General features: G+C 33.1%; 4 protein-coding genes and 1 non-coding gene across 11 annotated transcripts; all 5 read right to left on the bottom strand.

The window, feature by feature from the left end:
• Positions 1–93: 93 nt before the first annotated feature.
• Positions 94–1,398, bottom strand: LOC100259201 (pathogen-related protein). Of its 4 annotated transcripts, none has more exons than XM_059734636.1 (4): positions 925–1,347; positions 504–805; positions 260–432; positions 94–206 (listed from the first exon to the last, which is right to left on the bottom strand). In XM_059734636.1, the coding sequence occupies exons 1-3, from the start codon at positions 1,193–1,195 to the stop codon at positions 292–294; spliced, it is 714 nt and encodes a 237-aa protein (XP_059590619.1). In that variant the 5' UTR covers positions 1,196–1,347; the 3' UTR covers positions 94–206; positions 260–291. The 4 variants fall into 4 exon arrangements, with proteins under 4 accessions (XP_059590619.1, XP_059590620.1, XP_059590621.1 ...); XM_059734637.1 differs by having other exon boundaries at positions 94–219; positions 268–432; XM_059734638.1 differs by having other exon boundaries at positions 268–432.
• Positions 1,399–5,182: 3,784 nt separating this feature from the next.
• LOC100254084 (pathogen-related protein) lies at positions 5,183–6,773 on the bottom strand. Of its 2 annotated transcripts, none has more exons than XM_010666590.3 (4): positions 6,233–6,773; positions 6,002–6,134; positions 5,610–5,911; positions 5,183–5,518 (listed from the first exon to the last, which is right to left on the bottom strand). In XM_010666590.3, the coding sequence occupies exons 1-4, from the start codon at positions 6,368–6,370 to the stop codon at positions 5,507–5,509; spliced, it is 585 nt and encodes a 194-aa protein (XP_010664892.1). In that variant the 5' UTR covers positions 6,371–6,773; the 3' UTR covers positions 5,183–5,506. The 2 variants fall into 2 exon arrangements, with proteins under 2 accessions (XP_010664892.1, XP_002263121.1); XM_002263085.5 differs by having other exon boundaries at positions 5,183–5,522; positions 6,233–6,718.
• Positions 6,774–6,840: 67 nt separating this feature from the next.
• Positions 6,841–10,345, bottom strand: LOC100248978 (pathogen-related protein). Its single transcript, XM_002263056.5, has 4 exons — positions 7,923–10,345; positions 7,706–7,838; positions 7,323–7,621; positions 6,841–7,226 (listed from the first exon to the last, which is right to left on the bottom strand). The coding sequence occupies exons 1-4, from the start codon at positions 8,055–8,057 to the stop codon at positions 7,083–7,085; spliced, it is 711 nt and encodes a 236-aa protein (XP_002263092.1). The 5' UTR covers positions 8,058–10,345; the 3' UTR covers positions 6,841–7,082.
• LOC132253305 (small nucleolar RNA Z221/R21b) lies at positions 10,135–10,226 on the bottom strand. Its single transcript, XR_009465180.1, has one exon. It is a non-coding gene; the product is annotated as a small nucleolar RNA Z221/R21b (small nucleolar RNA).
• Positions 10,346–11,875: 1,530 nt separating the features above from the next.
• On the bottom strand, positions 11,876–24,916 carry LOC100266072 (protein LAZ1 homolog 1). Of its 3 annotated transcripts, none has more exons than XM_002278048.4 (9): positions 24,683–24,915; positions 18,006–18,527; positions 17,743–17,799; positions 17,251–17,359; positions 15,952–16,136; positions 15,773–15,861; positions 14,996–15,251; positions 12,791–13,036; positions 11,876–12,683 (listed from the first exon to the last, which is right to left on the bottom strand). In XM_002278048.4, exons 2-9 carry the CDS (start codon positions 18,219–18,221, stop codon positions 12,390–12,392), a joined length of 1,452 nt encoding a protein of 483 aa, XP_002278084.1. In that variant the 5' UTR covers positions 18,222–18,527; positions 24,683–24,915; the 3' UTR covers positions 11,876–12,389. The 3 variants fall into 3 exon arrangements, with proteins under 3 accessions (XP_002278084.1, XP_059590450.1, XP_019072275.1); XM_059734467.1 differs by lacking the exon at positions 24,683–24,915 and adding an exon at positions 24,523–24,586; XM_019216730.2 differs by lacking the exon at positions 18,006–18,527 and having other exon boundaries at positions 24,683–24,916.
• Positions 24,917–26,432: the final 1,516 nt, after the last annotated feature.

Below are 26,432 nucleotides of genomic sequence, written 5' to 3'. Positions count from 1 at the left end.
TAGCATATTGTAATTCTGCCTAACAGACTGTAATCCAGGTTTCATGGATGTAATGTGTATGTTAAACATCTTCCTGTTCCAGTAATTGGTTCATTTTGGAATTGAAGATCATGATATTTTTTTCACTTTATTTACTTCTCATGCTGTTAAAACATGTTGATAATCATGAGAGACCGAGATACTTAGCACAATAGAACATAGATATACTTGCAGATGAAACTGTGGGCACTGGGCACACTGCATAAGACTTCATCCATACAAGTATACAACAGAATATTGGTTGTTACTTATCTACCCAGTGCTCCTCAGGACAGGGCAGTTTGAGGGAGTGGCATCCATGGAACCATCAGAGACAGCCTTCAGAAGGCCTCCAAGCAGTTCTCCGCGGTCGTAAAAGAACTCCACCTTCACAATTTTTGAATGCTCATCTTGCTGTTTCAAGACATAAGAGAATTAGCTCCATAACAAAGGAGAGGAGTAAGAAGAGTAGGTTGAAGGAGCACCTCAAAAATGGCCATCCCAAAGACTTCTATCCGTTCTCCAGTGGGTGCATGCCCTTTAAAAGGACCCTCCATATAACCCCAGTGCCTGAACTTGTATAGGATCACTGGTGGTCCAGAGTAAACCTGCAGAATCTCCAGTGCAAAACCACGAGGAAACGCTGTTGTGAAAGCCAGGTGAGACGAAATCGCTGTTTCACCATCTGGATTATAAGCACGGAACTTCTCTGGCAAGGAGGTTTGCAGCAGTGGATTATAGCCTCCTCCAAGCTTTCTCTTCTCTTCCAGCGATAGCGGCTTCCTTCCTGTGAAGCATGATCCAATTCCAAAGAATTCTGAATACTTTGATGGATTTCAAGTTAACAAAACTATTAAGAGAAATCAAAGACAACAAAAAGAGAGAAGAAAGAAGTTTTCCCATCACCATTGAGGCTGAAAGTATACTTGTTCGGATCAACTGACTTAAAGTCTTCCATCTTCACTTTATGGAACATCTCCATCTCCCAAGTCTTCACCATGTTCTGCACCTGCTCCTCTAGTGACCCAGGAGGCCATATCTTAGTTCTGCCTTCTTCAAAGAGCTTGTTTACAACGTCATAATTGGGAGCAGCCCCATATCTCCATTCAGTGTTTTCCTCTCCTTCTCCATACAAGTAAGACCTGTACTTATCTCCCTGGGCAGCTGAAGCACCCATCTTCTGAAAGTATCGTCTACTGCTCAACCTCAATTATTGTGGCACACTATCTTATTCTTATACAACTAAAACCAAACGAGAAAGAATAGTCTTTGCAGTATGCCGCCACCAGTCATCAATCTGGAAGGTCCGGGAGAAGACCAAAAACACTAGGATATTAACGATTGCTAGTGATTGAATATTATTCAATTAGGATTATGGGTTCCATACACCGAATAGCAAGCTTAAAGAATTTGTTTTTGGGATCTGAACATGGGGAAAATTTTTTTGGGAGAATTGGACTTTAGACCCATTTGGCTTTGATAATTAATAAAGAGTCCTTCAAACACCCATAATTGATTTCAAGGATATTATATGGGAATAGACAAAAATACTCACTTGACTCATTTTTGTCTTTATTCTACCACCCTTCACATGCTACTATTCTTTCTTATTTAACAATTTTTAGATTTTTCATTATTTTTTTAAACTCTTTTATAAATAATTGAAAAATCAAAATTATTTTTTTATTTTTAAATTATAAATAAACAAAAATTATACTAATGATTCAAAGACTATTTTGGAAAATACTTTCTAAAAAAATATTAATTTAAATAAATAAAAATTACATTTTACATTTATTTTTATCTTTTATATTTTAGAAGTAAATAATTTAATGATTAAAATACTATTTAAAATAAATATATTCACTATTTTAAATTTTTTATATTAAAAAGTATTTTAAAGTTTCTTTTTTTTACTATTATAAAATAAAATATTTTTTTTTTTAATCTTCTTTCTTCCTTATTTTAATAACTTTTTGAACATAACTTTTAGTAATAAGTTATATGAAATGTTACAAATTTGTTTATAAAGGATTTATTTTAATGATTTGAATTAATTGAAAATTTATTAAAATAAGAAAAAGAAAAAGAAAGAAAGAGGATAGATGGAAAGTTTTTATTTTAAGTACTCAATTAAAATGTTTTCATATGACCGAATTTTAAAAGTGGATTATATCAATACATAGTAGAGATTGAATTTTTCTTATATAAAAGGGTAGAAAGGTATATTTACTTATTTTAGATGAAAACAAGTAATTAAAAATTATATAGATTATATTTGAGTTTGTTTTTAAAATATTTTTCTAGTTTTTATTTTTTATTTTTAAAAATAATTTTTATTTTCTATATTGTCTCTTTTTGAAAATATTTTTAATTAAAAAATGAAAACTATTTTTTAAAATGAAATTGAAAACCTTGTTTAGTACTATTTTTTTTATATGAAAATAAAAAAATAATAAATTTTATTTATTTATTTATTGTGTCACTGTACAATTGTATTACACTAACTGTATAAGGGAAATATACTAAATGTACAAAGGTGTACAAGACTACCCTTTGTGAAATATTATAATCGATTATGAGTCATTCCTTTCTTTTTTTTATCACTCATGAATTGTACATATATGTCATGCACTCTATTTAATTCCCGCATGGAAATTCCAATATTTTTCCTAATAATAATATTTGGAGAAAAAAAATTTTGACCTTAAATCATCTACCATCTTCTCAACTAAATCATTGAAAATATGGTTAAACACTCCTACGTGGACACATAACTTAGGAGGGATATAAAATTTGTGTCATTGTACAAGAGTATTACACTAACTGTACAAGGGAAATGTACTAATTGTACAAAGGTGTACAAGATTACCCTTTGTGAATGGTTTTAATTGATTCTAAACTACTTTTTTATTTTCCTTGTCACCTAGTGATTGTACACCTATGTCATGCACTTTATTTAACTCTTATATGAAAATTCTAATATTTTTCCCAATAATGATATTTGGGGAAAAAAATTGACCCTAAGTCATCTACCATTTTCTCAACCAAACCATTGAAAATATGATTAATACACCTACATGAATATATAAATTAGGAGATATATGAAATTTGTATCATTGTATAAGAGTATTACACTAACTGTACAAAGATATTACACTAACTGTACAAAGAAAAATGTGCTAAGTGTACAAGGGTGTACAAGGCTTCTAATAGGTTTTATATGATTTTTAAATAACTTGAATTTGACATTAAGAGGATTATTGATAGTTTTGTTTTTCTTTTTTTACCAAACTATGTCATTAAGACATTCTTTACAAAAATTAACACATAGGAAATAAAATTAAAATCAATCGTGTTTGAATTGTTCATTATAAGTAAACTAAATGAAATATATATTTTTACTATTTTGCCTTTGTAAATATAATTTCATTGTTATCAATAGAGATTAAAAAAATCATATTTAAATGGAATTAAAAATAAACAAAAATTATTTTTATAACATTTTTATTTTTTAAAATCATTAATTTAAATTATGAAATTAGTTTTAAAGTTAAAAATATTTGTTGTAATTATAGTTTTGAAGATTTCATGATTTTTATCTTATCACTTTGAAAAAATTGCTTTAATAAGAAACTATTTATTTTAATGGTTTTAAATATTTAAATCTTTATTCAAAAATATTTAGGATTAGTGTGGAAAGCAATTAAGTAATTTTGGAATGGAGAAATTTTGAATATTTTTGAAGACTTTAATTCGGCCAATTACCCTATTTACATTTTCAAAATTATTGGAAGGTTGGTAAATTAGTCTTATAAATATTGTCTTCTTGATTTATATTATATATATATATATATATATATATATATATATATATATATGCATATATGAGTATTTACATTATATTCAAAAAAATAATAAACACCATGTGCCTAATTTGCAAGTTAGAAAAAAAAATTAATAATATTTTATGAGGTATTTAAAAAGTATTTATTATATGTTCTATAAATTTGAAAAAATATAATATTTGATGATATCTAATTTACAAGTTAGAGTAAACAAATAATACTAATATTTTAGGAGGTGTTTAAAAATTATTTAATATATACGAGAAATAATATAGGTTTAAAATAAAGAATGATATTTATTATATATTATGTAAGTTTGAAAAAAAGAATAATATTTGATAAGGTATTTAAAAGTTATTCACTTCAAAAATACATTTGTTAATAATAATTTTTAACCATCTTTAGTATTTGATGAAGAAAAATGATTCAAGTTGGTTCCACTATTAAATAGGTGAGAGAATGGCAAAAGAGTCAAAGAGAAAATGAGAAAGGTGAGGTGATTGGTTAGTTTTTTCATTTAATAGTCAAGGGTATTTTAAGGATTTTTTAAAGACAATATCCTTACTCTCAATTTCCACTCTTTCATTGGGTGTTGGGCTTAAATATGAAACTTATATGGGTCATATATTAATTTTTGGGCCCAATTGGGCCTAAAACACAATTTTCCCAATTTTTTTTTTGCATTATCCTAGACTTCGTTGCCCATGAATAATCCACGAAATTTCGTTGTCATCACCAAGCTAATGGATGTGTTTGGTGGCCAAGAATCATTGAACAAATCCACTTATTGTGGTAACACTCATGGTGCAGAAATTATAAATGGCTAGAATGAATGTAAAGACTATAGGTATGACTTTTCTTTTGTCCCCCTTTTCGGCAATGATATTGAAAACACCCCTTCTAGTCATAAATCAGGCCTTTTTTTATAAAAAAAAATGAAATACCATAATTTTAAAAAACATTTTTTAGAACAACACATTTTAAAAAATATTTTCAAATCTATGAGATATTCCCACATATAATGATAATAATACAAGTCTTTTGAATTGAATGATGATAATAATTTAATTGATAAATTTATTAAAACTAACACTTTTTACAATTCTTTTTTTTTTTTTTTAATTTAGTGTAAATTTGTCAAAAATCCCATTAATAAGATTGGAAGATGACGCAGTCACTATAATTCATGTGGACCGTAGCCTTCCATCAAGCATCGCCTCATCCTTTTTGCCATGAGATAAATATCATCCGGACTAAAACCTTCGTGTGGAAGGATGAATTCCGTACAGTAGAAGATCCAAGCAACCTTAACAATCTTAAGAAATTTACTTATATTTATCTTTGTGAAACAGAAAATATACACATACATTAGATCCAAGCCAGCCAACTTGAAAACCCAAAGCTAGAGGGTGGGACTGGAGATTGTTTAAGTGCTTATTGACTATCAAACCATGCTCTTATGTTCAACCCGGCACCACAAAAGTATACACATGTAGAAGGAAGGGCATCATTCTACCCTGTGCTCCTCAGGACAGGGCAGCTTGAAGATGCCTCAATGGCAGGACCATCCATGGCAGTACCCTTTAGAAGACCTCCAAGCAGTTCCCCACGGTCGTAAAAGAACTCCACCTTCACAATTTTCATATGTTCATCTAACTGGTTCATCAAATGGGAGAATTAAATTAAATTCAATTCAATGCCAAAGAAGAAGAATAGGAAGACGGATTTGAGCATTGAGGGTACCTCAAAGACTGCCATCCCAAAGAATTCTACCATTTCTCCAGTGGGTGCATGTCCTTTAAAAGGACCCTCCACGAAGCCCCAGTGCCTAAATTTGTACACAATCACTGGTGGCCCTGTATAAACATGGAGAATCTCCAGTGCAAAACCTCGGGGGAAGGCGGTGGTGAAGGCCAGGTGAGATGTCTGTGCGGTTTCATCGGCTGGGTTATAGACCCGGAGCTTCTCAGGCAAGGAGGTCAGCATCAATGGATTATAGCCCCCTCCAAGTTGGCGGAGTTGCCCGAAATTTATCGGTTTCCTTCCTGTAAATCATGTATATAAATTGCTTGAACACAAAAACATAGCACATACAACAAAGAACTGTCAATTTTTGTCGAACAGTTTGGTATTACCATTAAGGCTGAAAGTATACTTCTTGGGATCAAGTGATTTGTATTCATTCGGGTTGGTCTTATGGAAAATCTCCATTTCCCATGTCTTCACAAGATTCTGCACTTTTTCTTCCAGTGACCCAGCAGGCCATATCTGCCATGCATGAACAAATTTATCAATTAGAAACCTTCTCATACATTAGATTAGTCTATGACTATAACATATATACAGAATGCATACACAACATAGACCTTAGTTCTGCCCTCTTCAAAGAGTTTGTTCACAACATCATAGTTAGGAGGAGCACCATATCTCCATTCAGTATTCTTCTCATCGTCCCCACTCAAGTAGGAACGGTACTTATCACCCTCAACAACCGAAGATGCCATTTTCACCCCAAAACACAAGAGAAGATTAGCTCTCCTTTGATATCAATTGGGATGCAAAGTGATTATATATGACCAAAAACCACCTAACATGATTAGAATATTCATGGTCTCATAGAGACAAACAACTTAAAAATTGCTGTTTCTAATTGGACTGAGTCCAGCTTCATAATTCTATTACCAATTCTTTGAAGATAAGCAATTTATATGATTTGATTTTATATTAGGTAGGATTATCAGAATCAATATAGTGACAAATTATATCTAGTTAGGTAGGAATATATGATCAATGTCGCTTTCTGAACATGTAAAATATGTGTTGGAGTAGTACTATGAGTAGTGGTCTATAATTCATTATACAAAGTTTTCGGCTTTTGACATAGTCGGAGGGTTGGAACATACACAAGCTCAATGCCCAAATCAATCATCCTACATTGAATTGGTGGGAGAACCATTAAACAAAGATTAAAGGATTCGGTCAAACAGATTCATGTTTTTCTCTAGAACAAGGTCAAATACATTTATGTCTTTTTCCACAGAGCACACACAGATATTAGAACATGCAGCCAGCAAGAGATCTGCACTTCTAGCATAAAAAGGGAATTTCAAGAAACCAAAGTGCTTAAAGATCTTTAGCTGCCTATTGTTTGTGAAACTGTGCTCTTAATTTCAACCCCATACTGCAGAAACATCACATAACAAATTTGTTGTAATGCTACCCTGTGTTCCTCAGAACAGGGCAGCCTGCTGACGCCCCATATGTAGTGCTATCCAGGGTAGGACCCTTCACAAGACCTCCAAGCAGTTCACCAGAGTCGTAAAAGAACTCCACCTTAACAATTTTCATATGTTCATCCAACTGTTTCAACACAACAGAAAATTAATTCCATGGCATACAAGTAAAAAAGGAACCTACAATAAGCAAAAGGCAGATCTTAGTACTACTAAAGGGTACCTCAAAGACTGCCATCCCAAAGAATTCTACCATTTCTCCAGTGGGTGCATGTCCTTTAAAAGGACCCTCCATGAAGCCCCAGTGCCTAAATTTGTAGACAATCACCGGTGGCCCAGAATAGACATGGAGAATCTCCAGTGCAAAACCTCGTGGAAAGGTTGTGGTGAAAGCCAGGTGAGCTGACTGTGCAGTTTCATCAGCTGGGTTATAGACCCGGAGCTTCTCAGGCAAGGAGGTTTGTAGCAGTGGATTATAGCCTCCATTTTTCATGATCTCTTCATAGTTCATAGGTTCCCTCCCTGTCAAGAGTGAGTTAGAATATGCTTAAACCCAAAATATTAACACCCATAAAAGAAGTGTGGATTTCTGGCTTTTGGAATTACCATTCAGGCTGAAAGTATATTTTTTGGGATCAGTCGTTTTGTAGTCATCCAAATTGACCTTATGGAACATCTCCATTTCCCATGTCTTCACAAGATTCTGCACTTTTTCTTCGAGTGACCCAGCAGGCCATATCTGCTATGCATGAATAAGTTAGTTAATTCATACATATACAGTTTCTCAGATTCATCAGATAGATATATAATCACATCCACAAACCTTAGTCCTGCCTTCTTCAAAGAGCTTGTGCACAACCTCATAGTTAGGAGGAGCCCCATATCTCCATTCAGTGTTCTCCTCCTCTCCATCCAAATGATACCGATATTTGTCACCCTCACCAACCGAAGATGCCATTTTCCTGGCACTACAGATTGGCTACTGATCTCACATTATTAATCTCCATGGACAAAGGAGAAGTTATATAGAGCCAAAATCCCTCACATCATGAAGAATAGTCTTAGTCTCCCTCCTATTATTATTACCAGGAAAACAATTTGGATACGGCTTTGTAAGACATGAAACTTAACATCAACATGTAAACAATTTGAACACATACGTTTCTAATGGTTGGGATTTAATTTTTTTTTTTTCCTTTCTTATCTTCTGGGGTGTGGTGGTGGAGACGGGACCGGGCGAGATTTGCCTCGGTACTTTCCATTATCCACCTATCCATTTATCAGTCACACAATGTTCAGATAAGTTGCATTGATAGAGCCAAGTTGTGTTGAATTTCCTACAAATTTAGGAAAGCTACTAGAAAGTGCCAATTGTATTGTAAATTGAGAAAAGTTATTAGAAATATTTTTACAAGTATTTTAAGTATTTGAGAAAATAATTATGACATGAAAATACGAAAACTATAGTAGATTGAGATACGAGATGACTTGCAATATAGATATAAAAATATGAAAATATAAGATGTTTTAGAAAAGATAAGAAACCCGTGGGGAAAATAAAGGTTGTATAAGAAATGAAGCAACATGAGATGTTTTAGAATTTAATAATGATTTCACTTAGATTTAATATTCTAAATAATGTAATGAAATGATTTTGTGCCATCCTTGAAAATCGACTACAAAGACAAGTATGTTGAGGGATCCACTACTCTTTTGTTTGGCTCAATCCCCTAGTAAAAAAAATCTTATATAATCTTATCATATATGTATATAATTCAAATCCCAAATGCACCCACATGAGTATCTTTCATTCAAACGTTGTTTGTTTCATAATTTTCAGTCTTATATTCCATTCACGCTTTTCAGTATGACATAAATTTTCAGTCTTATATTCCATTCACGCTTTTCAGTATGCCATTATGTCGGCTTGTTGTGTTGCCTGTCTTGCTAGCCCACTTCACCTGCTCAAATAATAATTTTTACTTTTTACAAATTCAAATGTAAATTTTTTATTATTTTTAAAAATAGAAGGTTAATATTTCAACAAATTTTATACAAATTAAATATAAAAAAATTAAAAATATAATTATTAAAGATGTTTAAAGTAAATTAAAAATGATTTAAAAAATTAAATTAAAAATTTTAACAAAATGAATGACCCATGGATCTCGCCAACGGCCGAGTCATCTATTTGGTTTACATAGACTAGCTTAACCCGACACATTGGCCCATAATGACCCACTAAACATTGGGTCGCACCCACCAACAAGGCCCATTGGAGCTTAGAGCCATTCCTCATACAAACCCTAAATAAGTTTGGGGGACCACTTCCTTCCCCTCATCATCTCAATAATGTGTGAGATTTGAATATGGTGATGATTTAGGGATTAAAGTTCTTTTTAGGCTATGATTTGAGAATTAAATAAGGGCTTAATCTACACCCCAAATTTGAGGATTTCTTCTCCAAAGGGTTTGGGTTTTGAATTGGATGACTATGGTGCCTTTTACCTCAAATTTAAAAAGATCATTTAACACAACAACATAGAAGAAAACGATAATTAATAAAACCTCAATATAGGAAGAATGCGAAGCTGATATAATTTCCCTTCAACATAAATTTAAATATTTATTAATTATTTAAATAAGCAAACATAAAAATAAAAAAAAACAAAAAAAACACCCCTTTAAAACGAAAATAAAAATAAATTGGAGCAATGAAAAAACTGAAAATTTCTAAAGGAGGAAACCATCAGAAACCAAAAGTTTATCCCCAGAAGCAAAAGCCAAAGCCATTGCTTTATGCGGTCCGCATCATGGTTTTGGCCTTCTTTGGAAAACAAGACCCCATCACTTGGCTCCTTTTACCTTTTCATCTCTCAACAATTCAATCCATTTTAATTTCAAGAATATGAAAAAAAAAAATCAAATCAAATCAAGAAATCACATAAACAATTCTGAAACTTAACCCACAAGAAAACAGAAAGAGAGAAAGGAAGGGAAATGTGATGAAAGCGGAAAGAAGAAAAGAAGAAAAGGGGCTCAGAAAAAAAATGGGTAAGAAAGATTTATCAGCACAGATTTGATCAATCAGAGTGGTGCATGACTTTCTTCAATCTCATCACTGCCCCCTAACTAGAAGCCTCAGTCCATCGACCGACTTCTTCTTCATCTACCAGTATAAAAGAGAAAGGAAGAGAAAACCCTAGAAACGATCAAAAGCAATAGCAACACGAGAACGCTGCTTCAGTCTTAATCTAACCCATATATATATATATATATATATATATGGTGAATGGTGATAAGGGTCGGCGAGATACCCATCTACTCCCAGAGAACTAAAACCCTAATCCTAAATCTGCCATGCGTTATTACATTTCTACCCTCACCTTCCGGTACCGTTACCAACTTACCCTACCCAATTATTTCCACCTCCGGAAGATTTTGAAATTTAATTTTAACTATTTTTTATTTATTATTTATACAAATTTTCATTCATTCATAATAATAAAAAAAAAAAATGAAACGACCCATTTGCCCATTTATTTATTTTACTAATTTATCTCTTTTTTCCCCACTTTTTTCAAAATTTGAAATTTTCATTCAAATGGTCAGATCAACAAATCATAACTGGCCAACAAAACCATTAATTAAGTGTTTGTTTCTATATATATATATATATAATTTTTATTTTTTAAAATAAAAAATAATAATAATTTTATATAAAATATAATACTTTTTATATAAAAGCATGGATTTATAAAATGTGAAATAATAAAAAATTTAATATCCTAATTTTTTAAAAATAATTCTTAAAAATCATTATTTATTTAAGATAAATTTTAAAAACATTTTATATTTTATGTAAATTTTATTATTATTTTTTATTTTTAAATATAAAAAATAAATAAATAAATAAAAAGTATCCAAATCACACTTAAATTTTGAAAGCACATTTTAAATTTCACCCAACAGTAAGCCCGTTGGGTGTGCAAAATAAGAAGGTAAGTATTTTTCCAAAGAACAAAAATGAGAGAAAAAAGAAGTGGGCATCACCGCATGGGTTTCCAAAAGTATTGAGAAAAGAAGAAAAAATATTAAAAATAATAATTTTTTTCATATTTAGTTTCATTATAAAAATACAAAAATAAAAATAAAATATAATTAAAAATTATTAAAAATTTATACATTTTAAAATTATTTTATGTTTATATAATGGGGAGAAAAAGTAAAATAAATTTGAAGAAGAATATAAAAATAATTTATTATTTTAAATCTATTTTTTAATTTCATTCCTTTTTTCTTTCCTTACTTTTCTTATTTATTTTCTTTAGCTCACATTTTCCATCGACATGCTTTCTTTGGCCCCCAAAAATCCGAGGGAAAATAGAGGAAGGAAAATATAAAAAAAAATGAAGGAAAATAAAACATAAATTTAAAGTTAATAAATTATTGTTATGTGTTACTTTAAACTCATTTTACTTATTTCATCTTTTCGTTATAAATATTAAATAATTTAAAAATATTTTCCATAAGACAATTAAACATAAGGAAATCATTTTTAAATTTTTTTTTTTATTTCCTTAGTACTTTCCGATAACTAAAAGCTTATTAGACAGTAATTTTAAGAAACATTTCTAGTTTTTCTTACACTCACAATCGATTCTTTGACAAAATTTTCAAGTACTAAAATGATTATAAGCACTTCTTATAATCAACTACCATACAAATTCTAAATCAGTTGTATAAACAAACACAAATTTTCTAATCCTACTCAAATTAGCACAACTGAAATTTCATTTGAGGGTGACAGTATATTTTCAATTCAAAGGGCAAGTCTTCAATTCTTTTAACGCCCAAAAGAATGCTCCCTTCCCATGCGAGAATTGATGTAAAGTCATCATTATGTACATTACTTTTGGTTTTGACAATAGAACTGCTTACAATTCATAATCAAGCATATGACAAACTGATACCTGTTGCAGCATCAGAATTTTCCTAGCCATGACTGTGCAGCAAAGTTTTAGTCAGATCCCATTGGTGCCAGCCTTCTTTCGAGGCTCTGTACAGGTTTACAGTGGAAGACATGAAGGTTTTCAATCTCCAATTTTCTCCACCGTAGGAACAAATCAACCCTTCAAAACTTTGCATGTATGATCTTGCTACAAGGCAAGCAAACTGAGACAACCACCAGAGCAAATCTATTTGCCATATATTGTCATTGTCAAAAAACTTCGTCAAACTCACAAATGGCATTTTAACATTCCTCTTCAGTATGATAAATAGCAGTGAATCATCTGGCAGATCTCCGAGAAGCTGTAGCTTTGGTTTGGTAATGTTGTCTCTTCCCACTGGACAATCCACTATCACTAATGCTCCCTTCAACAAGATTATCATGGACTTCAGAAAATTCCCTTGTCCACGAATTCAAGGGTATAACATAACTATCATCCTTAGCATTCCTCTTTCGCTCCTCATGCCGTTTCACATTTTCAGATATCTGATGGAAAGTCTTATTTATTTTTGCAATTCCCCTTTCAACCGGTTCAACTACGTGTGAAACTGTGAACTTCATGTCATCAACAATCTAAGGGAACACATAATAACAAAGGAGTCACCAACATGTTAAAAAGGATGAATGGTTAGCAAGAAATTCTAAGGCAGTAAGTGGAAAGACTGTAAAAGCAATCTTACAATTTCACCACTTCCAAGGACCACATCACGAACACTCTGGGGGAAATTCAGACGCTTTTCTCTCTCATCATGACGAGCCAAACGTATTCTTGTAGATCTCTCGCAGTCTCTAACCTCCTCAGGATCTGGAGGAGTATCCAATGATGCATAATCAGCCATTACAGCTACATTACGGACACATCTTTCTCCACGTTGATAAGGTACTGCAGGAAAGACATAAAGATGCACCACAGCAGCAACACCCATCTATTGATAAGATTGACAATCTCTAAATTAGAAACCTCCAACAAGAATAGTTTCAAAAATTAAATGAGGACGATTCTATCTAGACATGAACACCAATAGAAGCTCACTAAACAAAAAGGAAAAAAAAAAGGTACTATCTTGAGAAGTCCAACTTAATGCACCATCACAAATTTATACAAACTGTCCAAAGGTGGTCTCTTGAATTGTGTTCAGAAACCAACAAAATATGAATCACCATCTCAGCACTGTGTAAAATGCCTAGTGTATGCATGGTCTCTCAATAGTTCCTAGAACTATGAAAACAAAAAGAAGGAAGATCAAGAATATTCGTAGAGGAGTTGATATTCCCAAACCAGCTCTGGAGTCACGGAAAACCAAGAAAAGCAAACTTTTCCTCAAGGAACTATGTTGAACTTCGCCTAAATGGCCCGCTGCAGACATCCAGCCAGGGAAGCCATGCATTAGACGTGGCATAGAAACCTTACAACAGACCAGATTGGACCTAATCCCTGAGGGACATGTTGAGTTTGTCCAATCAATCAACTGCCGATTACAAACCTACTACAAGACCAAGCTTAGGCTGCAATTTTTTAGCCTAGCACAGCCAATGAGGCAAACCCTGGGCTTTTGACCTAGAGCAATGCAGGATACAACTAAAGGAGTATTAAGGTACATACAAAAGGATATCAAATAACATGGTCACCAAGCAAGCTGGAAAACATAGAGATTGAAGAAAAAATAAATATAAGCTATGCAAATGTGAAACACATAAGAAAACAGTTAAGTAGTCTGCCAGCATTTAAAAGGAAGGTTTTAATCTTTATGCCTTGATTTGTCACCAAATCCCCAATCAATCTGTTGGCAGATAAGAGGGAGAAGAGGTTATCAGCCTCCCACGTTTTTCCCTTTTTTCTCAGGCAACGAAACCCTACTGTGGATGAAGTAACAATGAGGTTGCTATCAAGAAATTGAGAAATTGAAACACCATGGAGATAGAAGGAGAGTGAGAGAGATGGAGGGACTTAAGAAGACTGGTTTTATCTATATTGAATAATTTTAATATAGATTAAAGGTTATTGGGAAATAATGAGACCCCAAACATTTGGTTGATCTTCCTCTTTTTTCTATACTTCAACACCCTCTTTTTTCATCGCTGAGTAATAAATAAATTAAATTGTGAGAAATAATGAGAGACCAAAACACTATCCACTAGAGCACATTAGTTCTCTAAACAAGCTTGATGCAATACCAAACCTATTAAGTACAATGTTCTTTCAAATATCATATATCAACTTGGGCAAACACCTACTGTACACACTTGCATGTACTCACTTTGGAATTTTGAAATGGCCTTAATTGATTTTTTGATGGTTTAGGAAGAGCTAGCTGGTAGTTTAGCTTGTTTTCCCTTTTCTTGCCTTTAGTACTCTTTTTATACTTACAATGTACTTAGGCAGGGACCCTTATGTTAGGTGCTATTTAATAAATTTTATTTTTCCATCAAGGAAAAAGAAATTTTGAAATAGATAATAAGACCAATGACCTGTTCATCATTGGTCTGGTGGCATCTTTTGGACTCTCAAGAATTCTTGACATCAAAGGTTGTTCAGGCATTATTTTGGGATGAAAAGCACCAGTTGCAATGCAAAGCACATGGTCTAATCTGTACTCAGAAATATCACATAAAACAGCAGTGTATGTAATGTAAATGTATAAGCAGTGTAGAATGTATTAAGTAATTCTAAATCACATTAAGGAATTCTCTGAATTGCTTCTCCAAATAGAAACAAGTAATCATCCCTAATTTTTCAAAAAATTACATCCATATCATTGTGTGCCTATTTGGAGAAGAAATTCAGAAAATTGCCTTACGTGAATTTCATATATAGACATCTTCCAAGCTAAAATAAACCAATGGAAGCAAGGAACAATACTCAGACGTCATCATCCATTGCAGACCTCAATACAGATGATATAGTCTTGTATGCGTGTTTTCAACTCCTGAGCCAAAGATCCTTTAAAGGCACCTATTGAGAAAAGAAATGCAACAGCAACACCTTGCCACCATGTCAGGAATACAATTGACTTGAATACAAGAAACTTGGCCAAAGGTTTAATAGGTTCCAGCTTATCCTTAGTGACAGTGTAGAACTGTACAAGGCAATACAAGGCCCAGGTTTGACTGAAATTAAGAACAACTGCCAAGTAAGGATAGCTGCAAGCAAAAAACAAAAGAAGAGTTTCAGGGCATAACTAGAAACAACATATAAGTTCAATATTATACACTACCTATTGCATAGTAAGGAACAAGAAGCTTGAAGACTACACCTACCCACACACACACACATGCTAGTATTGCCCCTCTCTTATTCTAGCTTTTTCCTTCAAAATTATATTCTATTTCACATTAAACAAAATTCGTGTTCCAATATATGTGCTTGGGCTGTGTAGGCCACACATGAAATATGAAAAAAAAAATTTTAGACACATCTGGGGAGCATTCAAGCTGTGTTTAGGAGCATCAGAGGATTATCAGGTCAACATGGCTGCCACTCCCCTTAACAAGCGTTCAAGCTACATATGTTAGATAATAATTCAAATTACCAAAGGTCCAGGAAAATAATTAATAACCACCAAGTGGAAAATAATAAATTTAAGTTCAGGTAATAAATTTAGTTGTCAAATTTAGGCAAGAAACTTGCATTACAGGAAACACCAACAGAATGAGCATCTTACCCATATCTCCACTCAAATTTCCCTTCTCCATAAACCCCCAAAAATTCAAGAAAGATTGCCAATAGTGCACAGATCATCTTCAGTATCATCTGAAAAGTAGATGTTTCAGTGAAGCACTTAACTAAAGGCTGTGAAATTCAAATAGGATAGAAAATTCAAATAAACTGTAACAAACATACATATTGAACAATGCCAACTTTAACAGCTTGGTAGAAGTCCCGACCAAGGTACCACTCCCTTAGAAAGAAATTTAATGGAAAAGGATGTTCTACAATCCCATAAGTATACGCTTCTTCCAAAAGTGGTGTGCTGCAATCAATTAGCCGTTGACTTTCCATGAATTCAACTGTACTCTTCTCACCACCTTTCAGTGCAAAATCTCATCAAAAACAGGCATGTAAACCTTATCAAGTGTATTCAAAAGATTCCAACCACTTGGTGAACAGCTCATGGAAAAAGACAAAATTTTAAGCTGAAAAATTAAACCAGCAGAGAGAAGAAAAAAATATTCATCTCGTACAGATTTTTCACTGCCACTATGGCAACTCAGCAAGCACCAATTATTGAAATATACATGCTTGCATACATGATTGCTTGTGCATATATCTCTGTCTGCATTATGGACATCTATGAGTCTGTGTATTTGTATGTATCCATATGCATGTATACATGTTTCTGCCAGAGTACACATAATAAATATTGTAGAGAAGAATGTAGTCAAGGTGTCACCTAAGGCATAGCCTGGGCATTGCCTATCCAAGCTGCCCAAAAGGAAAAATAATATAGTTTCAGCAAGTGCCCTTGCCCATACATACCATAAGTGTTTTTTGGAAACAAAAGAACCCAACAGTAAATGATCCTCACCTAGTTGATAATCATTTAAGAATCAAGGAAATATGCAAGGGTTAATTATAGACCATCTTTGTGAAGCACCGTTTTGTGTAATATAACTCTTTCTGTGTTCTCCCTTTTAATAATTCTAGAGTTCCAAATGCAATCCAACCACTCAGATAAGGAAAATTTACTCTACTGAGCAATAATTTGCATGTATTATTAACATTACATAAATGATTTACAAAGGAAAATATAGTAGAGAGTATTGGTTCCCTAGACCATGCCTCAACTAGCATGGATGGATTTCTTTGGTGTCCCTTCAAGGCCTTGAAAGAACTATTATATACTGTGGATGTATAATTAATGAAGTGGAGTTCACTATATTGCATTTAGAAGTACAATGGCATATTCCTAACTTTTGCTCCATAATGACCAACCAAGTGAGGTCAGAATCTTGAATTTTGACCTTAATCTCTGAAGACACCATGAACATAAACACAAATAAAATATAAACGAAGAAGAGGAAAAAATCCAGTCAAGGAATTCATTAACAGCATATTACAAATACCAAATTGAATCATTGAAGATATGATGTTTCTTAGTAAATGTAATAAGCAGGGGACAAATTCAGTCTTCCAGCATACCTAAGCAGGCTATCAAATATCTCTCAAAGCAGTATAATGCAAAAGCCTCATAACAGTCCCGAATTATTTGGCAGTTGAAGGCAGCATTGGAATCCAACAGTGACAAAAACTGTTGCAAGAAAACATTGGCAATCCAAAAACACAATCAGTCCTCACATAAATGCTGATGATAACTTCAAGACAACATAAACTAGATTTTTAAAATGAAATGCAGGTTGGGAGAGTCCAACATACTCATGGAACAACATTATGTTCTTGTCTACCTGTTCGCAAGAAAGAAAACCAAAACTAATTCTATCATATCCTACCATGCGCTCAGAACACTTTCCTTCGGAAAACAGTTTGAACATATTCAACAGAAATAACCAGAACCCCAGTAACAACACAATGAATGCCCAAAGGATGAAGATATTACAATAATGATAATAACAATATAATAGTAATAGTAATAGTAGCAGTACTACTAAGGATGATAATAAGATTGATCAATACCGATTCCAGTGCATACACAGGGACCATCAAAATGAGTCCAATTAGAAACTTCTGCTCCTGAAATTTCAAACCAACAACTCTATCAACTCCACAAGATAATATCAAAAGAAATAACAAGGTAAAATTAATATTTACAAGCCAAGCCACATGTAATGAAGATCACCACATGAGGAAATATGAACACAAGCATAGCATTAAATATCATGTCAATGGAATCACTAGAACACTAAATAATCAAAGGGAATGTGAGAAATGAAATGAACCTCAGGCTGATTATAAGCAGCTAGGTGCTCGACAATAAGATACATGGACAGCACAAGAGCAACAAGTACAAATATGCTTGCACTGGAGATTGCCCAGCTGTAGACTGATGGAGACTTTGCATCAAGATCTAGTAACCACATCGTCCCTGGTCTGCTTGAGGATTCCACCAGAGTAAGAAGAAAAAATAAAAAGTAGAAGCTCCCCCTCCATCCCATAGAGCGGAATTATGAAGAATGCAACTTGATATGGATCGTGTATGATCAAGAGTATACAATACTCAATTCAAGACTTCACATTATCAATGCATAAAGAGTAGACCAGGATGCTGTTATAGTGACTTCTCTTTACACCGTTACTAGCAAAACTCATCTCCTCAAAATCATAATATTGTAAATGAGGAAAGCCAACGAGCTTGCCTGCCACAATTATTCCTTACAAAAATAACCCTAAACAACTCGGTAAGAACCAATTGCTCAAGAAAGAAAAAGGGAAACAACAGTCATGGGCCAGGTTCAGGAAACCTGCAATGAAAATAGAACCAGTAGATCAACAAACCACTGTACGAAAACCAGAAACATATTGGTAGAACCCCATAACAATGAATACCAATGCTTTAAGAAATCAAAACATACGAAGTTGGGATGGTCCAAACACTTAAGAGTATGACACTTGAAGGCAAATTCAACACATGATCTAAAGGAAGCACCACTAGTTTCAATATATAGTTTCCATTTGTAATTACTAAAATTCCTTTGTAGGGGCACATTCAAAGTACATAGGCAATATACTAAAAATGAAAAAATAAAAATGTGCTCTACAACATAGATATCTGGAAGGCAAATAAATGTCCAAAGCTCCCAGCCCAAACAATTGTACAACAAAAAATGATTCCCTGCTGTAGCACCAATTTATACTGAAATGCCTCACCAAATCCACAAGATTATAAGCTCTTTAGATTCCAGTCATTTCTAATCTGAACTTTCCACAGCCTTCTGCATGTCCATTACAATATATTCATCTAAACAACCCTAATTTTTTTTCACATATAGGCAAAGATAAATTTTATTAAAAGCATGTAACAAAAAACAAGGCATAACCCAATTACATATGAAGTATGTAAAGGGCATTCAAAAGCAAAAGCAATAGAATAATCCAGCACCCTCCAATTAAAAGAACAAAACCAGTCAATGATATCTAACATAGACAAAGACCTTGCATCACAGGACTTTCTCCGCCAAAGAAGTAGGCACATATGGAGGAGTTTTTTAACACTTAAACCACTTCCTACACATGTCCAAAACAAACAAAACCTCCACACCTTCCTCCACTTTTTGCCCACAAAACTCCTATTGGTCTATTCCAACCTAATGAGGTCTCTCTCACCAAAAAAAAAAGGATTCACCCAAGGAGTACCAAAAAGGAAGACAAAAAAACCTCATAGGCATCAATTTTCCAAAGACAAACCTCTCTTTTAAACTGACCTAGAGTAAAAATCTTAATCAAACCATTTCCATTCAAAGAAACCCACTTGTATAGGTACCAACAAACTCCAAACCTCTTTAGCGGTTAGGCAACATTATTCTCTGACTCCAAAGAGAACTAAAAACATCTAACTAAGAACTTACCCTTCTTTGAACTCCTCCAAACTAAGTTGTCCTTGCAATTCCTTGACACTCCTCTCTCTTGAAGCCATTCAAGAGAGACTACACAATCTCCAAGTCCTAATCATGTAATTTTCTTAGAAAGCAAAGGTTCCAATGACCCATCCCATCCATAACACCCTAAACATCTACAACCCAAGCATCATTTCAAGCAACTTTAGAATAAAGTGTGGGAAAGATGCAAACAAAAGTGATTTGCAACATCAATCATCCTCCTAAAATTTAACTCTCTTGCCATCTCTTATCTTAAAGCTTGATCTTGCTCTAAAATCCATTCCCCCCACCCTTTTTCTAATGGTTTCCCACAACCCTACCCCGAACCCATCTGTTCGAGGTAAAAACACTAAATTCTGCATTTTCCCTAAATTTTCCTACCATAACTCTCCTTCACAAGCTACCCCTTTCCAATTTAAATTGCCAACACCACAAGATCCCCTCTCTCTTTATCCTTGCAAACCATTGGCCAATTAAATTGACAACCTTTTCTCAAGTGAACAACCCTCTAAATCTTTTCTAGTGTCAAATAAGGATGAAAATACCATAAACTCTATTAATGGTTGGATTTCACGAAAATTTTGGAAATATCATAGTGGAATTCAGAAAAAATATCGATGGAATAGAAATTGATCAAAACCTCTAGAAATGTTATAAAAAGAAATAAAAAAATAAAAAAACATTCCAAAAAATGATCAAACAAGCAATAATACACATATTGAAGTTGTTTTATTGAAGATAACAACACATGTCTAATAAAATTTGTAACGTTCAATAATAATATAGAGAACTTGAAAAAACGTTTAATACTAAAATGATAACCTATCTAATCTGGATGTATTAAAAAAATATAAAAGAAATGATGATATGTGTACAATTATTTTTTTTGTTTAAAAATGTTTATAATTTTATTTACAAGTTTATGCTTCTCTTGTATTTAATTCTTATATGAAAGGTATAAAAAAGACTCTTCAAGAATTAGAAGTTTATGAAGAAATCACCCAACTTACAAATTGATTCTTGCATCGATATTTATACATGAATAACTAATGTCATCTACCCTAGGAAAAAGAAATTTAATCCTTGATTTTAGGATAAATTCCTTCATAAATCCCCCCTCAAATTGGGTTGTAGATGTTGATCATTTCCAGTTTGGATCTCAAGTCTTCAAAGTTGGTTCTAGAAAGTGTCTTGATAAGAATGTTTGCTATCTAGAGAGTTGTTGGAGTGTGAACCAATGAAATCATCCCTTCTTCTATCTTCTCCTCAATAAAAGACAATCTATTTCCACACGCTTTGTCCAATCATGATGAACCAGGTTCTTAGATATACTTATGGCAGCTTAATTGTCACGGAACATCTTCATAGAATCTTCTACTAGAATTTTCAGCTCGTTTAGAAGTCTTTTTAACCACATTCCTTGACAAATTTCATGTGTCATAGCTCTAAATTTTGCTTTTGCACTACTACAAGCTATAACAGATTGTTTCTTGCTTTGCCAAGTAAGCAAATTCCCCTACACATAGGTGCAATATCCTGATCTTCAGTCAATTATGGAGCCAACCCAGTCTGCATCTGAAAAAATTTAAATATTTATCTTCTATGTTCTTTTGAAATAGTCACTTTCCCCGAATCATTTTGAGATATCTTAGAATATGATATATAACTTTCATATGTTCCTCAATTGGATTGTTCATGAATTGACTACCCATGCTGATTGAAAAAGCAATATCTGGTCTTATGTGAGAAGGATAGATGAGTTTTCCCTCAAGTCTTTGATATCTCCCTTTATCCATTGAAGCACTTCATTTGACTATTCCTAGTTTAGCAGTGTAGTCCATAGGTGTGTCTACAGGTTTACAACCAAGCATCTAGTCTCCTTTAGCAAGTCTAGGACATACTAACATTGGGAGACTACAATAACCATTTTTTATCTAGCAATTTTCATCCCAAGAAAATATTTAAGATTCCCCAGGTCTTTAATTTTGTACTCATGGGCAAGAAAACTCTTGAGCTTGTCTATTTCTTCATCGTGATCTCTACTCAACATTATGCCATCCATATAAACAATGATAATGGCAGTTCTTCCCTCAACAGTATGTTTTACAAATAAAGTGGGGTCAAATTGACACTAGGAGTAACCAAACCTCTTCACAACCTTGGTGAAACGATCAAACCAAGCTTGAAGAGATTGCTTGAGACCATATAAGGAATTTTTTATCTACAGACTTTGTTAATGTTTGTCTCATCTCAAGACCTAAAGGAATTTCTATGTACACTTCTTCTTCTAGGTCACCATTGAGGAAGGTATTCTTGATGTCCAATTGATGAAAAGTTCAATCTCAGTTAACAACTAATGACAATAGAATATGAATTGTATTCAATTTGGCAATTGGAGCAAAGGTTTCTTAGTAGTCAATTCTGTGCGACAGCATAAATCACTTAACAATTAGCCGAGCTTTGCTTTGTACTTGACTATGAAGATCCACTTACTCCCGACCGAATTCTTTCCTTTTGAAAACTCAACAAGTTCCCATGTCTCATTCTTTTTAAGAGCTCAGATCTCTTCTTCAATGGTTAATTTCCATTTAGGTATTTGTAGGGCTTCCTAGATATTGTTGGGAATTCGAATATTCGTAAGACTGGTAACAAAAGCTCGATAACCTAGTGATGAACTCTTATAAGGGATAAAGTTATAAATCAAATGATTTATGCAAGATCTTACTCCTTTCCTTTTCGCAATTGGCAAATTGAGCTCATCATCTTCTGACTCTTTAAGATTAGAATCAATATTACCTGAGTGTCTCTTTTAGGACTAAATTTGGTTCAGTTTCATGTACTAGCTTGAGATGTGTTCATTGCTCTATATTTTCTTGAGACTTCTTCTTTTTCCTTGAGTAGACAATGAACTCATTGTTATTAACAATCTAAGATTGGTTTAGGTGAAGAGGTTGGCTCAGTGTATACAAATTTAGTAGTTTGGAGTGGGAGACTTGGAGCAAGAGAGATAAGATTAGAGTTGTGAACAATAACAGACTCAAGTGTTCGAGGTTCGGTCATGGTTTCTATTTCTCAAAACTGGTATTCCTGAATTCTATTCTCCCCCTGAATATCGGTTTTGGAGTAATAGGACTGATTTTCAAAGAATGTCATATCCATGGAGGTATAGAAATTTTTTGTAACGGGAGAGTAACACTTATAGCCCTTCTGGTTTGGAGAGTATCCTAGGAAAATACACTAAATAGCCCTAGGATCAAGCTTACTTCGATGTTGTCAGGGAATGTGAACAAAGGTTGAGCAACCAAATACCTTCAATGGAATGGAGGAAATGAGTCGAGTCTAGGGTATGATTTGATAAAGACTTTGTACGATGTTTGGAAACTCAAGACACAAGAAGGTATTCTATTGATGAGATAGGTTGTAGTAAGTACAATCGCTCCCCAAAAATTCTTTCAGACATGGGAGGAGAGCATAAGGGCCCTTACAACTTTTAACAATTGTCTATTCCTTTTCTTGGCTATTCCATTTTGTTGAGGAGTATCAATGCAAGAACTTTGATGAACTATACCTTCTTTTAATAAGAATTCCCCAAGGATAGAATTAAAATAATCTCCTGCGTTGTCAGTTTTCAACACTTGTATTTTGGCATGGAACTAGGTTTGGATCATATTATAAAAAATAAAAAATAAAAATTGACCTAATGGAAAAAAGGTCACTCTTGAAGTTCAACCAAACCAATTATCTTGTCCCTCATGATGGAGGGCTCATGCAACTTTTTTTAAGAAGGCTTCCACATCCTCTAACTCCCCATCATTAAACCATCTTATAAACTCAAGATTCCAACTAGCCCCTCCCACATCTTAACAACGCATGTGTCCTTAGAGGAGGCTATTGAGAAGAGCTCTAGGAATAACTCCTTCAAAGAAGTGTCGTCATACCACTTATCCTTTCAAAATTTTCACCTTATACTCACTACTCACCTTGAAACCAATTCTACCCTTGAAAATATCCAACCCACTCCTAATTGCCTTCCACACCCTATAATGCTGCATGTTTTCATTTTCTGACCCAAACAATCGCTATTATCTTATTACAGAATATTTGGAACCATTCTTTTTATTTGCATCAACCATGTATAGATGTGGGGAGAAAAAGCCCAGCCGTATTCCTGATTCAAAAAGAAAAACATACAAATAAAAAATGTAAAAGCAATCTCAAAACTGAAACACTTAAACCTTACTAAAAAAAAGGCAGGTAAGAGGCTCATGTTAGACCTAGAAACTCTCTCGTTTGAAACCCATTAAATCAGCTCTCATATAGTTTTCTCTTCAAAAACCATATTCTATTGGTAACGCCTCTTAGGCAATTCAGAGAATGCAGTAATTTTTGCCCTCTCTGAACCAACGCTAAATAGCTGAGATTAATGCTTCACTATGTTGAGTTGTTGAGTCCAAGCTCTGGAACCAATTAAATCGAACCATCAACTATTGACGGTACTGATATTAAGCCAAGAACTTCACGACTATCATCTCAAAAAATGAAAAAAGAATTGTCAGAGCGATTTAGAGAGCAACCCATCCAAGGGAGAAAAAAAGGAAAAACAAATACTCCATTTTGTTCTTGGGAGAATGCAGGACAATAGAATACATTAAACTTTTGAACCTTTTGAGACCCCTAGGAAACATAAACGTCCACTCAACTGAACCCAGCACATCTATTTGGCTAAGTCAAGGTCTGCTCTCCATACAGATGTAGTGTTCAAAAAATTTAACCAAACAACGGTAAGAAATGTAATCTACAACAAGAAAAATCAGTAATAAACATTTTAAAAAAAGACATTTCCAAAATAAATTAAACATACACTGAGGAAATCAAAACAAAGCCACAAAAAGCTCCAGAAAATCAGCGGTACTTCTGGAAACGAATAACCCTATATCCCAGAGCGAACAAAAAAAATATCATATAAATCTGAAAATTGCGCGATATTACAAAGGATTACAAATAGAGGATTAAACTCAAACCTGTTTGTAGAAATTTTTCTCGGGAAACAAACGCGATTTTCCGAGAGAAAATAGAAGGAAAGTTCGCATGAACCGATTTTGCTTCGGCGGTTGGGAACACACAACACTATTTTGCGAGGCTCATTATTAAAACGATTCAAGAGAGGATCACCACTTGGTGCAGCAATTCTCGGTGACAGTCATGCTCTGCCCCGTGGATCTGAACCGTAGCTGCCCCTGGCTTTGAATATGGCGGTGATGGATGGGGCTGTGACCAGAGAGGTCATGAAAAGGAGGTGAGTTTAGGATGGATCTTAGAAAGTGTACCACGCAAGGAAGTACACATGGCAGTGGTGATGTGTATTATTGGGTGTCCACCTCATCAGTGGACCGGTAGGATGAGGTGTCATTGTTAGGTCTGACTAAGCCAATTTTTCTTCTTTCTTGTCATTGAAGCACCTCAAGGCATAAACCAACCAGTCTTCACCAATAAACCAACTTTCAATTTAAGAGGCTTATGCATAACGCTAGTATTGAAAATTTGAAATACCAAATTCTTATTTTAGTATAGTTGTTACATTTTGACTTTAATGGGAATTTTAATATAAAATAATTATAGATAGCAACATGATATTTTAAATTTTGCTATTAAATATAAAATAATTTTTTCATAAATTATGAAAAAAACTTTCTATTATCTAAAATAATGTTTTTCAATTTGTAAATTAAAAAGTCAATCTAAATCCAAATCATGACGAGTTATGAATTTAACGTGATTGGACAATATTTCAATATGATATGATGATTTTTTTTTAAATTGCATAAATACTTATATATACTAATATTTTTAAAGACTTGTTGATTTTGTGATTGATAAGCTAAATCATTGAAAACAATTGTGAAAAATAAGAAAGTTATTAAAATTGTCATAAATATTTATATTGGTTTGTTGATGATGAAACTATTATCATATTTGTACTTTTATAATGTTGTTATTACCCTTAACTTGAAAATATGGGCTTATGAATTAATATATATATATAAAAGAATTAAGTTATTCTATCATTTTGATTTCTTTTCTTCTTCCCTTATTAAGTCTACGTCTATTTTCTATTATGTATGAACACGATATTAACATGACACTCTAAATAGAAAAAGAGAAATATTTTATTTATAAGAGCTTTTATAAGTATTCAATCTTATTTTCTTAAAAAACTCTTATTCTAAAACATATATAAAAAGTGATACATCAATCGATTCTTTTTTTAATGTTATAATTTTTATTTACTTTATCTCATTACCAAAAGTTATATAAGTCATATCTTATAGTCAAAAGTTTGTAATCATTGATATATTAATTTTGTAATAGTCAAAAGCCATAAAGAAATTTTTTTTCATAACCAAAAGCTTTGGATACCATCTATATTGACAATTATATTGAGGCGCAACAATATCGTTCTTAAGGATCACCTAAATAATGGTGGTCAAATGTCATAAAAGGATTAGAATTCTATTTTATAATTATTCTAGGGAGTGTTTTTAAGTCTAAAAAGTGTTTTTAAAAAAATATTATGTTTTTGGCAAAATTTAGGAAACACATCTAAAAATTTTAAAAATTACTTGTAGTGTTGAAAAATCACTTATAATATTTTCTAAAGAAACACTTCTTAGATGGTTCTCTTAAAAATACTTCCCTAAAAACACTTCAAGTAGAAACACGCAAATGCATTCTTAACCTATTCTCTTTGGTTTTCAATTGATATAGTCAAAG

This window comes from Vitis vinifera, chromosome 18 (assembly GCF_030704535.1).
Source record: "Vitis vinifera cultivar Pinot Noir 40024 chromosome 18, ASM3070453v1".
Classification (NCBI taxonomy): domain Eukaryota; kingdom Viridiplantae; phylum Streptophyta; class Magnoliopsida; order Vitales; family Vitaceae; genus Vitis; species Vitis vinifera.
The sequence above is the reverse complement of the archived record's forward strand: the minus strand, read 5'-3'. Positions and strand labels throughout refer to the sequence as shown.

Bases quoted from the DNA above. Each gene is read 5' to 3' on its own strand.
- LOC100259201 (XM_002262944.4), bottom strand. From the start codon at position 1,195: ATGGGTGCTTCAGCTGCCCAGGGAGATAAGTACAGGTCTTACTTGTAT. The intron at 806-924 runs GTGATGGGAAAA...CATGCTTCACAG, and splicing joins GTATACTTTCAGCCTCAATG to GAAGGAAGCCGCTATCGCTG. The intron at 433-503 runs GTGCTCCTTCAA...GTCTTGAAACAG, and splicing joins TTGGGATGGCCATTTTTGAG to CAAGATGAGCATTCAAAAAT.
- LOC100254084 (XM_002263085.5), bottom strand. From the start codon at position 6,370: ATGGCATCTTCGGTTGTTGAGGGTGATAAGTACCGTTCCTACTTGAGT. The intron at 6,135-6,232 runs GTCTATGTTGTG...CATGCATGGCAG, and splicing joins TTGAAGAGGGCAGAACTAAG to ATATGGCCTGCTGGGTCACT. The intron at 5,523-5,609 runs GTACCCTCAATG...TTGATGAACCAG, and splicing joins TTGGGATGGCAGTCTTTGAG to TTAGATGAACATATGAAAAT.
- LOC100248978 (XM_002263056.5), bottom strand. From the start codon at position 8,057: ATGGCATCTTCGGTTGGTGAGGGTGACAAATATCGGTATCATTTGGAT. The intron at 7,622-7,705 runs GTAATTCCAAAA...CACTCTTGACAG, and splicing joins ATATACTTTCAGCCTGAATG to GGAGGGAACCTATGAACTAT. The intron at 7,227-7,322 runs GTACCCTTTAGT...GTGTTGAAACAG, and splicing joins TTGGGATGGCAGTCTTTGAG to TTGGATGAACATATGAAAAT.
- LOC100266072 (XM_002278048.4), bottom strand. From the start codon at position 18,221: ATGGGATGGAGGGGGAGCTTCTACTTTTTATTTTTTCTTCTTACTCTG. The intron at 15,252-15,772 runs GTAAGATGCTCA...TTTTGCTTGCAG, and splicing joins AAATTTGAGTGGAGATATGG to CTATCCTTACTTGGCAGTTG. The intron at 12,684-12,790 runs GTAAGATTGCTT...GTGTTCCCTTAG, and splicing joins TCCTTGGAAGTGGTGAAATT to ATTGTTGATGACATGAAGTT.